Source organism: Sciurus vulgaris (genome assembly GCF_902686455.1).
Source record: "Sciurus vulgaris genome assembly, chromosome: 11".
Classification (NCBI taxonomy): domain Eukaryota; kingdom Metazoa; phylum Chordata; class Mammalia; order Rodentia; family Sciuridae; genus Sciurus; species Sciurus vulgaris.
The window spans coordinates 75,794,586-75,811,856 of NC_136472.1; the positions used below are offsets into that span (position 1 = coordinate 75,794,586).

General features: G+C 35.7%; 2 protein-coding genes across 4 annotated transcripts in view; one reads left to right on the forward strand and one right to left on the reverse strand.

Moving 5' to 3' along the window:
• Window positions 1-17,271, reverse strand: part of NARS2 (asparaginyl-tRNA synthetase 2, mitochondrial) — a 157,531-nt gene that overhangs the window by 58,373 nt on the left and 81,887 nt on the right. The window lies entirely within an intron of this gene.
• Window positions 3,470-4,056, forward strand: LOC306638619 (deoxyuridine 5'-triphosphate nucleotidohydrolase). The gene has a single exon (XM_079101812.1). The coding sequence runs from the start codon at window positions 3,499-3,501 to the stop codon at window positions 3,991-3,993; it is 495 nt and encodes a 164-aa protein (XP_078957938.1). The 5' UTR covers window positions 3,470-3,498; the 3' UTR covers window positions 3,994-4,056.

Sequence of the window (17,271 nt, forward strand, 5' to 3'; positions counted from 1 at the left end):
GTATCCTCTCTCAAAAAAAAAAAAAAAAAAAAAAAAAGCTCCTGGGACATTATAATGCCCAGAGTTGAAAAACAATGATCTAGATATTCTAATTGCCAATAATTGAAAGTAAAAGACACAAATAATCAATACAAAGGTGTTACTTCATAACAGTGATAAGAGTGGTATCATTTGAATAAGGCCTAAAGACTATGAGCAAAACCAGCATTTTCTAATATTCTTGCAGACTCCAAATCAAATAGATTGGCTTATGAACACAAAAGCACAAAGGGACCATTGCAGTCTAGAAATAGGCAAACTGCTTTTAAATAAGTACTTAGCCTACAGAAATAAAGCATGAAAAGTCCTATTCATTTTCCTTGAATTGGAGAAGGAAAAGGAAAAAGAATGAGAGAGAAAGACAGGAAGAGAAAAGAGGAGGCAGGACTGGGAAGAAGGAGGGCAAAGAGGGGTGAAAAGAAGACAACTAGGACAGTGGTCATGTGGCACAAGCAACAGAGAGATGTTCCTTGGGAGCCTGCACTAACTCTTCTATGTACCAAGTGACATGCACAGGAATTTCAGAGTTGCACTGTGTATACTAGCAAAACACTTTTGGAAAGACATTCATCAGTAATAAAATAGCTAAATAATCTGTGGCACAGAGACTCAAAAGAATACTCTACATTAGTGAAAATGCATAGATTATATACAACACAGATATAATTTAGGAACATAATGAAACAACAAGCATGTTGTAAAGACTATAATGTTAAATGAGTAAAATAAGTTACCAAAGAAAACAGTGATTCCATTTATGTAAAATTCAAAAACTTGCAAACTAAATGTACTGGTCATAGATATAAACATATGTGACAAATCTATAGGGAAAACTAAAGTAATGATTTAATGCAAAATTGAGCATAGGGGCTAGTTCTCAGGAGAGGGAAAGGGATTGGATTAGGAAAATATATACAGGGCACTAAGGAGATGAAACATTCTGAGGGGGCCTGATGTTGAATACTAATATCTTACCTCTCTATCTATTTTAAAAGTTTAATTTTGTGTTCACATAATATATAGACACCAAAAACAAGTCAGAATGAACAAGTTAATGGAACGAAAAAGAGTAAAATGACAAAACTGTAAAAAAAAGTAAAGGGCAGGCATTGGTATCAGTGCCCAAAGCACCTGCCAGGCCACTATTCAATTCTTCAAACTTCCTAACTTTCTCTTATTCTGTCTGTCCACTTGATTTAATTCAACAAGTATTAACACACATAAGGAACTTAGGTCTGACCAACATGTTTACTATGATAAGAGCAACAGAAACCACTAAAATGCATATGACATAGGTGCCTTTAACACTTTACCAAGGCCAACTAGATCTGCAGTGTTCAATATGGCAGCCCCTAGCCACCTATGGCTATCTAAATTTAGTTAGAATTGAATCATTTAATTAAGTTCCTTGAAATATAACAGTCACACTTCAATAGTCAGTCAGTGGCTTCCATATTGGACAGTGCAATACAGTGCAGTTCCATCATTGTGGTTAAGGTGTACTGCCCAGCACTGGAATAGAGTGTTGAAATCTCAACAAATGCAGAAGATAATCAACTAAAGGAAAATGTGTGTCAGATGCAATGAGATTAATGGAGTACAGAGGTGATGGGTAGAGATTCTGAATGTGCTCCAGGGTCTAGTCGTATATATCTGATTTTTCCTATAGTCACTGCTCTGCTATGCCAGACCTCTTTGGCTTTCCCCCCCCTCTCCTATCTGTGCTTTACAGAACTCATGTTCTACTTTTCTTCTGTGTTCATAAGCACAGCTTCTCTCTTCTGATAAGATGGCTTTCTTTCAGAAAGGTATTGATGCATACCTAAGAAATATTCAGTAAATGACATCTGCAGTTTTCATTAATTTTCCATCAATATGCATAAAAATTCTCAGTATTAGACTTTTCCAAGCTGTTAACTCATCCCTGGGCAAACTAAGAGCCATCTTATTCATCATCTCTGAAGATGATAGTGAACCCACCATTCTCCAGTGGTCCTGGTTCCCCTGAGAAGGAACATTCAAGATGGATGTATGATGAAATGGATAGTCTTCTGATTTGGTTTTACTTATAAATATGGCTTCAAATGATACAAAGAAATAGTAAATGCTGTATGAATACTTTAAAAAATACTCTTAATGATATGAATCATGGTGTGATCTATACTAAGGAGTTTAATGACATGAATCATGGTGTGATCTATACTAAGACTTTGGGTTTAGTTATTCTTTTGATTGTATCCCAAGTTACACCTGACCCTCCACAGCTATATATGAAATATCAATGTTATAAAATCAAATACATATTTTGGCTAAAAGAATAATGAAAGAAAATTTGAGAAAACTCTTTGTACAGTAGTCCCTAAAGTACTGTCTGCCTAGAATTCAAATTTTTCCATTGAACGTCATTCCACAGTATCCTAAGATAGAATCAAGAGAAAAGCCAAGAATAACTATCCTGTTGAAGAAACTAAGTAAAAGTCACTAATAAATGTTCCTGAAACAAACAAACAAACAAACAGGTCTTTGTCATAATTCATATGCTAAACCTGTCTCTTAAATGTGAAACAAGGCTTGCTAGGGTTTTGCACGTTCTCCAAATTGTAAAGATTTATGTGACACACATCTGTTTATCTGTCCCATGTAGCTGTTTCAAGTGGCAAAACATCAGTTTTATTTTGGGGGGGGGGGTGTGTATCATGGAAGTTACAGTGTGTGGGGTGACATCAAAAGAAAATATAATGTTAATATCAACCAATATAGGTGACTAAAACTTATATGTTATCAGATTTTACTGGTGAGAGAGAAGCAAAAAAAAAAAAAAAAACCAGGACTAAGTTTCCTCATTAGCAATTTCTTCTAAAGGAGCAAAGATGAAGTTTCCTTTTATATTAAAAGTCTGTTTTTTGTAATATTTCTTACAGAATGTCTACTAGACCCTACAAGACATTTCTATTAAGTGGTTCACTAAAACAAACACAACACTGGTGAAGTAGAAATTTAATTTATTCCTATTCATCACATTTAGGGGGACCATAGGTCTTGGTTTGCCCAGGACAAACCTATTTTATGACAAGTGCACCAGAATGTTATTAGTGCTCCCTTTCACTCTTTAAACTCTTCCACTGCTGATGGGCATGTAAGAATATAATTACTTTAGAAGAATGGCAGCTTCTTATGAAGTTAAGCATTAAATTTACCACATAGCTCAGCAATTCCTAGGTGTTAAACTGGGAGAATATAAAAGCATATGTACTCACAAAGACTTGCGTCTGAATATTCAATTTTAATCACAATATTCCCAAACTAGAAACAACCAAATATTATCAAAATATGAAGGGGGAGAAAGGATTCTGGAAAGATCATGGAATAGAAAGCACTAGGGGCGGGCTGCCGGTGGCGGTAATCCTGCGTTCTCCTGTTCTCTCCTCTCTTCGCCTTTGCTCGCCTTCCGGTGCTGCCATGCCTTGTTCTGAAGAAGTAACCGCCGTCTCCCCTAGCAAGCGGGCCCGGCCTGCAGAGGAGGGCGGCTTGCGGCTCCGCTTTGTACGGCTCTCGGAGCACGCCACGGCCCCGACCCGAGGGTCCAAGCGGGCCGCGGGCTATGACCTGTACAGTGCCTATGATTATATAGTACCACCTATGGAGAAAGCCCTTGTGAAAACAGACATTCAGATAGCTCTTCCTTCTGGGTGCTATGGAAGAATAGCTCCACGTTCTGGCTTGGCTGCAAAACACTTCATAGATGTAGGAGCTGGTGTCATAGATGAAGATTATAGAGGAAATGTTGGTGTTGTGCTATTTAATTTTGGCAAAGAAAAGTTTGAAGTAAAAAAGGGTGATCGAATAGCACAGCTCATTTGTGAACGGATTTTTTATCCAGATATAGAAGAAGTTCAAGTGTTGAATGACACTGAAAGGGGTTCAGGAGGTTTTGGTTCTACTGGACAGAATTAAGATTTAGGTCAAGTATAGAAAATGAAAATGTTACTTTTCTCTTAAAACTACAGACCTTCTGCTTAAAGTGTATTAGTATTTTGCATGTTTGTAAAGTTAGGTTTAGCTTCTAAAAATGTATTATGCTAAAGAGTTCCTCTGTTAGTATCACATGGAAACTTTCCTGTATTTTCTGCAGTTTATGGTTTTTTGTAAATCTGCTTTGTGGTGATCTAATGCAAAATTTTTTAAAAAAACAAATATATGTACACCAATTTCAGATTTTTTTTTTTAAATTTTAAAAATATATATGAAGGTAAAAAAAAAAAAAAAAGAAAGCACTAGGGATCTATCTACTTAGACAACAGCAATGGCAGAATCTGCCTGGAGTTACTGTTTTAGAATTCTGGTATCTATTGAAGGTGAAAGGCTAGGATAGTAAAATGGTCAATTTCCATCACTTTTAGCTTTTAGCACAGTAGCAGCTACCCATTCCCCACTCCCAGCCCTGAGGCAGGCAATTGTGCAAGTGTTCCTGCAACAGAGGCTTGCAGGAGCCAGGATAGGCAAAAAGAATTCTGTCCTTCAAATACTGGGGATCTGGGCTTGGATTCCAGACTGCTGGTTTGGATCACAGAGATACAAAGAGGCAGGCAGCCACTTTGTTGTACCTTCTTCAAATGCTGCAAGTCTCTCTTCTGACATGACTTCCAGGGGATTTAAAGGACCAGTTTCTTTTCTCTTCCTTTCATTTTTCTCTTTTTGAATTTTGGGAGCCAGATATTAAAGACTATTTAAAAAAAAAAAACTTCATTTGTGGAAAAATTTAGAAAGCGTTCATGCCTGTTCAGACAAATGTCGAGATCTGGGAAGACTAAGGTCACCGATCCTTGGCACAGAAATAGTCTATAACAATAACAGCAACAATAAAAAGAGTAAACCCTGCCAAGTGTGGTGGTGCACGACTACTCCTAGCCACTCAGGAGGCTGAGGCAAGAGGATTACAAGTTTGAAACCAATCTCAGCAACTAAGTGTAACTATCTCAAAATAAAAAATTAAAAGGGCTAGGGATCTAGTTCAATGGAAGACTGCTTGCCTAGCCTGTGTGAGGCCCTGGGTTTAATCCCCAGTACAGGGGCGGGGGGAGCAAATCACATAGCAGATCTACTTTAAAAAAGACTTAAGTAAAAGAAGTTATGACAATATTAATAAGGAGATAGGAAAACTAAAAAGAAAACAAAAGGGAATTCTGGAGACCATGAGTACAACAGCTGAAATGAAAACTTTCTTACAGGGATTCAAAGGCCAGATCTGAGGAGGCAAATGAGTGAGTCAGCAAAATTTAAGACAGGATAATGAAAATGATGGAAATTAAAAAAAAAAAAAAAAAAAAAGCAAAAGAGAACAGAACCTATATCACTTGTGGGATGCCATGATGTGTGAGTGGGAGTCCCAGAAGGAGTTGGGGGACAGTAAGAATATATGAAAGAAATAATGGCTGAAATTTCCCATGATTATAAAGACTTGACTATAAACATTCAAGAAGCCTAACGCTCTCCAACTAAGATAAACTTACAAAGACCCACAGTGAGGTGAATGAGACAGACATCATTACCCTATGTACATGGAAGAACGGTGTGAATCTACACTGTGTACAACTATAGAAATGAAAAGTTATACCCCATTTGTGTTCAATGAATCAAAGTGCAGTCTGTAAAAATTAAAAAAGAAAGACCCACAGTGAGATACATTATAATTAAACTTTCAAAAGCCAAAGACAAAGAGAGAATGTTGCATACAAGGGACAGTCATTAAGATTATCTGCAGATTTCTCATCAGAGGCTTTAGAAGCTACAAGGCAGTGGGCCAATATACTTAGTTCTAAAAGAAAACTGTCAATCAAGAATTTTATATCTGGCAGAACCTTCAAAGAGTGAGAAGAATTTAAAACATTCCCAGACAAACAAAAAGTAGAAGAGTTTGTTACCATTAGATCTGCCCTATAAAGAAATACTCAAGGAAGTCCCACAGTGAAATGAAACTAGACATTAATCTGAAGCTGTATGAAGAAATAAATATCTCAATGAGGGTAAACATGGGTAGTAACAGTTTGTAACTGCATTTCTTTTGTTTTCTACATGATTTAAGAGATGAGCATATTAGAATAAAATTATAGTCTAAAAGCTAGTATTATTACAACTTTCATTTATAAGTTTACATTTTATTTTTTACATAATTTAAGAGGTGAGTGTGTCTTAAATAATTACTACTTTATGGTTTAGAGACTCCATGTATAAGATATGACAACAACCAAAAACATGGGGTGAGAGCTGTAATAGGAGCAGAGTTTCCATATGTTATGAAATTAGATTTATATACATTTTTTAGGATATTAAATGTAATCCCTATGGTAACCACAACGAAAACAGTCATAGAAAAAATACATAAAAGCAAACATGAAAGGAACTTGAATATTTCACTATTTTTTTTTTTTTTTTTCTTTTGGTGGTGCTGGGGATTGAACCTAGGACCTTTTCCATGCTAGGCAAGCACTCTACCAACTGATCTATATCCCCAGTCCCTGAATATTTCACTATTAAAATAAAAAAATCTTTAAACACTAAAGAAGATGTAATGCATAAAATAAGGGACAAAAATTCTATAGAGCATGCTAAAAAACAATAGTACAATGATAGAAGTGCCTATTTATCAGCAATTACTTTAAATATGAATGGATTAAACTGTTTAATCAAGTAAAAAATTGGCAGAATGGATTTTTAATTATGAGGTTACATCCCAATAAAATCATTCTAAGTTGAAAACATCATATGTAGAAAATGCATTTACTATACCTAACCTACTGAACATCAGAGTTTGGCCTAGCCTACCTTAAATATGCTCAGACTACTTATTTTAGCCTATAACTGGGTACAATAATCTAACACAGTCTATTTTATAAGAAAGTGCTGAATATCTTATAATTTATTAAATACTTGTATTCAGAAAATGGTGGCAACACAGTACACTGTAGAGCATCAGTTGTTTACCCTTTGATCACATGGCTGATTGGGAGTTAGAGCTCATTGGTGCTGCCTAGCACCACGAGTGCGCAATGACTGCACACTGCTAGCCCAAGAAAAGATCAGAATTCAACATTCAAAGTACAATTTCTACTGAATGTGCATTGTTTTTGCACCATCATCAAGGTGAAAAACCATAAGCGAACAAGTCAGGGATTATCTGTATATGCTGTCTACAAGAAACTCACTGTAGTCGCAAAGATACCAACAGCCTGAAAGTGAAAGAATGGAAAAAATTTCCATAGAAATAGTACCCAAAAGGGAGATGGGGGTAGCTATGCTTACATCAAGCAAAATATATTTTAAATCCAAAAATATTATAAGAGTGATGGGCTGTGTATGTATGTATATTTTGAGGATATTATTATATTAATAAAATGTTCAATACAGCAAGAAGATATAACTATTACAAACATTTACACACATAATGATGGCCCATCAAAATATATAAAGCATAAACTGACAGAACTGAAGAGAGACTAACCATAATAATTGGAGACTTCAATTCCCTTTCTTAATAATTCAATTCCCTTTCTTTAGAATAGCTAGACAGAAGAAACAGGATTTAATACAACAAACCAACCAGATGTAACAAACATCCACAGAGCACTTTTGAAATACTTGAAATTTTTTCATATGTGTATGTGTTACCTACTCAGACAAATTAATGTATATTCATTGGCTTTTTTTTGTGTGGTGGTAAATGGCATTACACTGTGAATCCACCTGATGTCACTGAATTGTACACTTTAAAATGGTGATTGTTTACTAAAAAATGCAAAAAATAAAGTGAATGGTTAATAAATTATGATATTATCCCATTCAGTGGGATAATATTCAGTAAAAAAGGGGGACCAACCTGCTGGATAAATGTCAAAAGTATTATACTGAGTGAAAGAATCCAGATACAAAAAGAATAAATACTGCATGATTACATTTATATAAAATTCTAGAAAAGGAAAATCTAATCTAGGCTGAGAGAAAGCAGACCAGTGATGGTTTAGGTCAGGGGTGTAGGAGGAGGACTGACTCCAAAGAAGGAGGAGAGAATTTTTTAGGGTGATAGAAATAATTCTATATCTTTTTCATGGCGCGATTACAAAGGTTTGTAAATCTGTAAAAATTTACTGAACTTTAAATTTAAAATGGGTTCATTTTGATTGTATACAAAGTATACCTCAATAAAGCTGATTAATAAGAAACAACAAGAACAGTTTATTTATACACTGGTTTTTCCTGTTATTTAATTACAGAAATTCTAATTTTGTTCCAATTATAACATAAAAGATGAGGTGTCAGGCCCCAGGAGCACAACAATGATCTCCTTTGAAAACCAAAAAAAAAAAAAAAATCCAGAATATAGTGACACCTCATTCCCAACATATCTGACCAGCTCTTATAGCAGATTATGCCCTAATCTGTTTTTAGTTCTTAATTTAATTCTGACTTGGTCTTCGAACTCTCACAGGTATCTGATTTCTGTGTCCTCACCCCTTCTTTCATTCCAGGCTTTGGTTTGGTTAAACTTTTGGAGGGGTCCTGAACCCTGGCTGGCTTGACCTTTGCTTTGTGTCAACTCGAGTTGTTAACTGTCGTAAGACAACGTGAGTCCCACGGATCAGTCATTTCCTCCTGGTCGGTCGCACCATCTTAGCCTCGCTCTTGAGCTGGTTCTTTGTAATCACCCTGGTTTTCCAGGTTCCAGGAGTCGTCGCTACCATCATTGCTCTGCCAGCAAGTCACTGCACCTCACATCACCACCCACGCTGTGATAAGACGCTTTACATGATGCCGGATTTTAACAATGACTCTGCAGCGTGGTCACTATGATTTATTTTTATAGATTAGAAAGTAGAGACTCAGACATTAAGCTTATAAAACTAGGAGATAAAGAAACCAGAATTCCAATTTAATTTTCTCTGACTACATTCAATTCAACTAACAACCATTTTTTTGGTCAAGATCAGTACTTTTGGACAGGGATAACATTATCTTAATAGCTACTTAACTGTCACAACAGCACAAGTTTTAACCCTCCCCATGCCCATCAATGGGAATGTCCAACGTTTTTAACGTCCTTCTTGGTGTCCAACACAGTTATACACCATTTGGCTGAAGACTGAAATTACTGCTGAGTAAATGAGTAGCTACAGTTATTTTTAGCAGAAGAAAACAGGCTAGAAAAAAAATGTCAAAATGACAAAAATTGTCTTCTCAATCTGACCTAAATTCTGTAAACAGGCAACAGATTTTTTTCTTTCTCCTAAAAAGTAACTAAAACTACCTGAGCAAAACAGAACTTGGACAAGATTAAGCAGTAATTGAAAGAAGTAACAACATTAGCTTTGCTTTTTATATCTTCAATCACTGTCCACATTGGTCTAATTGCTAAGGATTAATTTTATATCTCACTATAGTAACCTGCATCTGCTTCCAGACAGCACCAACCAGCACTGCATTTCATGCACAATGAATTCTATGAGTTTTGTTTCTATCATTACTCAAAGGACTGACTGGGAATTAAAAACAAATATACAGAAGCCTCACATAAAAAGTGCTTACTTTAAAAGGCACTCACTCCTTAAATGTATTTTTTTTCTGCTCAACCAGATCTCAGTGTGCTGGATAACAGAAAAATGGAGCTACTTTCCCAGGCACTTGAAGCATAGAGAAGGAAGGTGAGTATTCCCATTTACAAAGGAATTTCCTTGTAGAAATAGATAAAGCACTCAGTGTCTAGACTTCCAAAGGCAGTATGCAGACATTTTAGAGTTAACACATTAGCCAGAGACACTAAATCATCATGCAAATAGTGTACAACCTAACTAGCAACAAAAGAGAGGAAAATAAAACTATTCAAGATAGTGAAAATTAAGTTAAAATGACGAATTAAGCACACATATTTATATTCACTCCTTCCTGGGATAGCCTTAAATAATGATAATAAAAAAAATTAAAGGAAGAAACAGCAGACAAGGGATCTCCACAAATTTTTGAAGGACAGCAAACAGATGGTTGAGTGATAAGCAATGTAGCAAAGCTTGGGAGCTGTTATCTGGAATACAGTGAGTATGCTGCAGCAGAAGGGAGGTGACCTGCACACAGAACCCTAGTGACACTAGGGTGGGGGACCTGGGGATTCAGTGAAGAGTTTCCACATACAACAGTCAACCCTCCTTCACCTTTCCCACCAGAATGACTGTAAACCAGATGTCCCCACCAACCAGAGAACAGTCTTTCTATAAAGCAGGGTTCTCATAATTAGCATCAAACGTAGAGGGATTATTAAGACACAGATTGCTGGGGCCCACTCCCAGTATTTCTGATTCAGTAGTGTTTGCCAGGGCCTGGGGAAATAAGGGAATGGAAAGTGACAGCTCATGTGCATAGGGTCATGAAAATGTTGTAAAGTTAGATGACCGTGATGATTCCACAACTTTGTGAACACACCAAATGCTACCGAACTGTATACTTTTAAAGGGTGAATTTTATGGTACGTGAATTATAGCTCAAGAAAATTGTTCTTGAAGAAATCATTTACTTGTCTGCACACAAGGCTCTCACAAAAGTACCAAATACATTTCAACACCTATCAAGTCATGTCTCCCATCTGTCGTCCCTATGACAAACACACCCAGAATCTTAAATTATTTCCTTAAGTTATGATGTCCAGATCCATCATTATCCAGGCAGTTTTCCTAAAGTCAGGATACAAAGTCCCAAGTTTTTCATATAAAGTTTAATGAAAGAGTCTATGTATTTCAGAGTTGATAAGGGAACAGGACAGAGAAGTTACACAGTTTTCTAGCTTTTGACTACTTGGCTAAGAAGAATTTACAGTCTAAATATAATTTATTCAAAGCTAATGAGCCTCACACGACATAAAGATACCAAAGACATTCCAGAGCCAAAACAGATAACTTGTAGTAGGATTTTATTTCATGAAGTGCTCTATAATAACGGGGACGGAATTAACTAAACTTCTTTTGTTCTAAGCATACAAAAGCAACTAGCATATACGTCAAATCTAACAGCCAGTGGTCATAAAACATGACTTTAAAAATGCACTTTCATACAATCATTCTCCTGATAATGTTTCTTTAAATTCAGTTCAAGCTGAACACGGTGAAATTCCCTTGCCACATGCTTTTGCCCTTACGTCGACCTTCTTTATAATGGCTATGACCCTTCTAATTTCTTATTTAATGTCCACCTTCCTCATTCTGATCTATATGGTCATGAAGGCTAGGATAATATCTGTCTTGTTCATCTCTATATCCCAACACCTAGCCTAGTGCTTGGCACACAGTTGGTTTTCAATAAATGCTGAATTGAATTGAGATTGATTTTTCAGCCCTGAATCAGGCAACATAATACTAATAAAACAGAGACAAAGAGGAACAAGATACAGTTAGCAGAATTTAGTTTAATGGAAAGATAATCTTATTAACAGGTAATTTCAATATTTTTGACACAGTTGATAGAAACCCTTTTCCAATAGATATTTAAATTTTTATTCTATATTTATAGTTATAAAATCAAATAAGACACAGTTCCTCTATTCGAAAGCTGTAAGTCTAAGCTAGAGAAATAAATCAATGATTCCACTGAAATAAAACAGGTAAGCAAAAAGCAACATGGGTATATAGAAGGGCATTAAACAAGAAAGAGGAGGTGGTGGTGATGGAGTACTGGATGAAATCATTTTTAAGTTGAGTTTGCACTGAAGAGTGGGAGTTAAGCTCGTCAAAAGCATGGGGAAAGGACACTCGAAGCATCAGATGAAAGTATGCAAAGGAGCACACACGTGTGAAAAAGGGTGATGTGCTCAGAATAATACAAGCAGTTTAAGACAGCTGGAGCAAAGGGAAGTGGAAGTGAGTGACTGTGGAAACAGAACAATTTGGAATGATTTCCATATAATCTGGTTTGACAAAACTGGAAGGATGGTAGTGCCATTTCCCAAGACAGAGAATTCAGAAGGAAAAACAGATTTAGACACTATGATAATGAATTTCATTTTGAATGAGTTGAATTTGAGGAGCTTGTACAACCATCAACTGAAAAAAATTTTAAAAGTTAACACTTCAATTTATAATTTGATAGTCGGGCAAAGAGTCCATGTTAGAGATATGAATTTCATAATACTGCTCTTTGATCAACACTTTTTTTTTTTTTTGTCGTGCTGGGGATTGAACCCAGCGCCTTGTGCATGCAAGGCAAGCACTCTACCAACTGAGCCATATCCCCAGCCTGACCAACACCTTATAGTTGTCCAGGTTTTCACTTTAGCACTTCCACACCAACAATTCATGAAAGACGTCCAATTCCTTAAGGGTACCCTTTGTTCCAGCATCACCCTGCAACCCCACAGCTTCCTCACCATTACCATAACCTTCAGAACCTATCTACTTCCAATAAATTCACTTAGCAACACTGCATTCTTTGTACCTGAACTCGAGCAAGCTAACAATACCTGCAAAAAGCCTCTGCCCTTGCTAATCAATCTGCCTGAAATACTCACCCTCTGGTTATATTATGCAAAAACATAATATTGGCAAGGTAATAATGAATGAAGTTTCTGGGTCACTCATACCAACATCTCTTAATTCATGTATCTATCTAAGTAGGATAAATTTTTAACATAAATAATACATTAAAAGAAGAAATTTCTGTGTTTCAAGGTCCCCCTATCAGAAGATCAGCATAAAGAAGCTTCAGGATTATTCATACACAATCAAGAAACAATACTGTAATTAAAGATCTAAGTCTCATGGCAATAGCATTTTCATGAAACAGAGGAAAAGGAGTGATTAACTCATTCTTAACTCTCAGAGTGAGTTCAACCTTATAGTAGAAACAGAAAAATCTGAAGAATGAGAATTCATGCTTCATGAATCCAATTTAACAATATTTAAACTGAGTATCTACTACTTACTAGGAATTATGAGGACAGAGAACTAAGAAAGAGGTTGTCGAGGGATTTACAATCTATGAGAAAATCATATATGAAAAAAACTCCAAATTGGCCAAACACTAAAAACAAAAGGGATTTTTTTCTGTAGGACATGAAATAGGTGAGAATATTAAGAGAGCAGAAAGAAAAATAATTTCTATTAGGAAAAAAAGAACAGAGGGTGTCAAGAAGGCATATTTCAGCTGAGCCTTTAAGAATATGCAGACATGGAAAGAGCAGTCTAATGCTGCAAAGCATTAGAACAGAGATGTGCATGAAAATGTATGGCATGAATCACAATAAAAGGTATTGAAAATCAAATAAGTGTAAATGAACAACTTTCAGATAAGCATCTAAGTACCAAGTGGGTAAAGAATGAGAAAGAGACAGGAACAGATTGGAAGCCAGCTGGATATCTGTATGAAAATACCTCAGTTTAACTGAGGTTCACATGTCAATATTCTTACCACAGCCATCTAACAGGATGGAGCACCCTAGGTATGAATGTTTCATGGTTTCTGAGTTCAGTATCTGAACTGATGGAAGAACCCAAGGGAATGAGTTGAGAATTGCTCAGACCAATTACAAACCATCTAATTAATCAAAAGTGAGTGGAATCAGCCCAAAGCCCAAGCTAATTTCTTCCCAATAGAAACAGTTTTTTTTTCTGATTAGAAAGTGGCAAATGCTAATTTTCCAAATTTGGAAAAGACAAGCTTAAGGAAGGAAACAAAAATTAGCATATGAGGCCACTTTTTACAAGTTGAATATTGGTGTACATTCGTTCTACCTTTTCCCTCTACACATATACATGATTTTAAAAATTGGAATCATAACAACTTTTTAAAAAACATGCTATGAAGCTTTATCAATTGCCATTTTTTCTTTTCTTTTTTTGATACCAGGGATTGAATCCAGGGGTGCTCAACCCCTAAGCCAAATTTCCAACTCCCTATTAAAAAAAAATTTTTTTTTTTTTTTTTTTTTTTTTTTAAGAAATTTAAGTTGCTGAGGCTGGCTTTGAACTTGGAATCTTCCTGCCTTGGCCTCCAGAGCCACTGGGATTACATATATGTGCCACCATGTCTGGCTTTCTTACCAATTTCAAAGGCTGTACAGTAATCCAACATAGAGATGAATCATATTCTAACCCTAAGCTTACTGTCATATTCCATTATACCCAACTCTAAAGTTTTGAGTTTCTTTGTTGAACACTTCAAATTATTTACAAAATAATATTACATGACTCACATATTCTTAGAGATTGTATTCATTTCCTAAGGCTGTCATGACAAATTGGGTGGCTTAAAACAAGTGAAATTTATCTTCTCAGCTGTGGAGGACAGAAGTCTGAAATCAAGATGTTGGCAGAGTGATATTCCCTCTGAAGGTTCCAGGAAAGAATTCTTTCTAGTCTGTTCCTAATTTCAGGTGGTAACCAGCAATCCTTGGCATCAATCCAATCCCTGCCTACATCTTCATGTGTGGCATTCTTCCCTCTATGTCTCTGTATCCAAATCTTCCCTTCCTTTCTCTTATAAAGACACCAGTTTTGGATTTAGGGCCCACCCTAATCCTGCATAATCTCGTTTTCATCTACAAAAGCTTTATTTTCAAGTAAGACTGCATTCATAAGTTAGGACTTACCCTTTTAAGGGATATAACCCAAGCCACTATAGAGGTCATCTAAAAAATACAGAAATTTCTAGGATTTTAAAAGTAGAATAATCCCACTGAATCCTTTCATGGATCTAAGATACATAATGGGTTTTAGCAATGTTATTTTTCTTATTTCTTAAAACATTTTGCTATTTCATGATATTAGGAATGAGTTCATCATTACTCATTAATTGCTCCAAATATGTTAAAATAGTAAAATACAGAAGAATGATGGATGCTCAAGAAGATGCAGCAGTGAGATAAATTATTACCACTTTATTGTCTTCAGGTTCCTTACTGCAGTACACAAAATATCATGTCATATTTCAAGAAGGTTTAAGAGAAGTCTGGATACACAATAGTCTTTTTGTAGCTTTCACAGCACAGGTTGAGAATTCGAATCTTTTACTTTTCATTCACAATAACAAAGAGAAAAAATGATAAAGAATAACATTTCAGTTATCAGGCAATCAGAATGTGAATGCAAATAAGACAGCAAGAATCTATTCACTAATAAAAATGGTAAAATTATTTGTGTAAGTGAAAACTCACACAAGGCTTTGAATAATGATTACCTAAATGAATTTTCTCAAGAACTGTTAAATGATTTTCAAAGGACAAAAAAAATACCCAGTATTTTCACCCAATTAGTCATTCTCCATCATGTGATAATTTGCAACAAGAACTTGGACCATACCATTTTGACAATGTGAATGCGAGTACCAGAAATAATAAGGAAGTAGAACTTATTAAATATGTACTTGAAATATGGAGTCAAAATATGAAGCACAGGTCAGGTGCAGACACCTGTAATCCCAGTAATTTGGGTGGCTGAGGCAGGAGGATTGTAAATTCAGACCAGCCTTAGCAATTTAGCAAGTCCCTAAGGAACTTAATGAGACTCTGTCTCAAAATAAAAAATAAAATGGAGATGTAGCTCAGCATAAAGCAACTTTGGGTTCAAACCCTGGTACAAAAAACAACAAAACAAAACAAAACAAAACAAAACTTGAAGGCTAGAATATATTTCACGTTCAAGAATGGAGGTCATGAATAGTATGCATTGGCTGGGTTCACTGGGTCACTGGGGTGCTTTGAAAACCCAGAAATGTGAGAATGAAAATATGAGCTTGTCGAAATCAAGAAGTGAAAGTACAACTCAAAGAATGAGGAAAAATATTTCCAAATCATCTATCTGATAAGGGACTTGTATTCAGAATATGTAAAGAATTCTCATAACTTAGTAGCAAAAGATAACCACATTTTTTAAATGAACCAAGAATTTATATAGACATTTCTCCAAAGAGAATACCAATGGCCAATAAGCACATAAAAAGATGCTCAAGATCATTATGGAAATTCAAATCAAATCCACAGTGAAATATTACTTCATACCTCCTAGAATGGATATAATAAAAAAGACAAGTGGGACATGGTGGCACATGCCTGTAATCCCAGCTACTTAGAAGGCTGAGGCTGGAGGATCTCAAGTTTGAGGTCAGCCTGGGCAACTTAGCAAGCCCTGTCTAAAAATAAAAAATAAACTGGAGTTGTAGCTCAGCAGTATGGTGCTTGCCTGGCATGTGTAAGGCCCTGGGTTTGATCCTTAGCACTGCATATAAATAAATAAATAAAATAGAAGATTCACTGACAACTAAAAATATATATATATATATTTTTAAAAGGGGGTGGGGTGGTAGAATGCCCCTGGGTTAAATCCTCTGTATTGGGAATGGGGTGGGGGGACGCGCGCGGAGACAGATAATAATTAAGTGTTGGCAAAGATGTGGAGAAACTGGAAGCTTTATACATTGCAGGTGAGAGGGTGATATGGAGCAGCTACTGGGAAAACAGTCTAGAAGTTGCTCACACAGTTACAAATTGAGTTATCATATGACCCACAAATGCCCCTCCTAGGTATGCTAGTATTCAAGAGGAGTAAAAACATGTCCTCACAAAATATTCTACTCCAATGTTCTCAGCAGTATTACTCATCATAGCAAAAAAGTAGAAAGAATCCAAATGTCCATTATCTGATAAGTGGGGTAAAGAAAATATGATACACCCAAGTAGTGGAATGTTATTTGTCAATAAAAAGGAATGAAGTACTGACTCATGCTACAACATGGATGAATTTTGAAAACATTATGCTAAGTGAAATAAACCAAACACAAAATATGACATATTGTGTGACTCCATCTACAAATAGTCAGAACAGGCAAATTTGTAGAGAAAACAGATTGATCAGTGACTACTACTAAGTATAGGACAAGAAGTGGCTGCTAATGGGGATGAGTTTCTTTTGTGGGTGGTAAAAATATTTTACAATTATTACAGTGATGTCTAACAACTGCAAAAATAGGCGAAAACCCACTAAATTGTACATTTTATATTTGTGAATGATTTCTCCATAAAGTAGTTTAAAAATTGCTAGATTTACTCTCTTTAAGTTCTTATAAAATTTCTAATTAAGTTGATTTTCACTATCCCTCTATTTTTACTTCTCTATTTATTTATTCATTTAATGACTTTAAAATATTTGTTAAAAATAAGATCCATTAGTTGGCAGATGGTAAATGTCAATGGCTATTTTTCTTGTTTTA

Excerpts from the sequence above, each read along its gene's own strand:
- LOC306638619 (XM_079101812.1), top strand. The coding sequence starts at position 3,499 with ATGCCTTGTTCTGAAGAAGTAACCGCCGTCTCCCCTAGCAAGCGGGCC.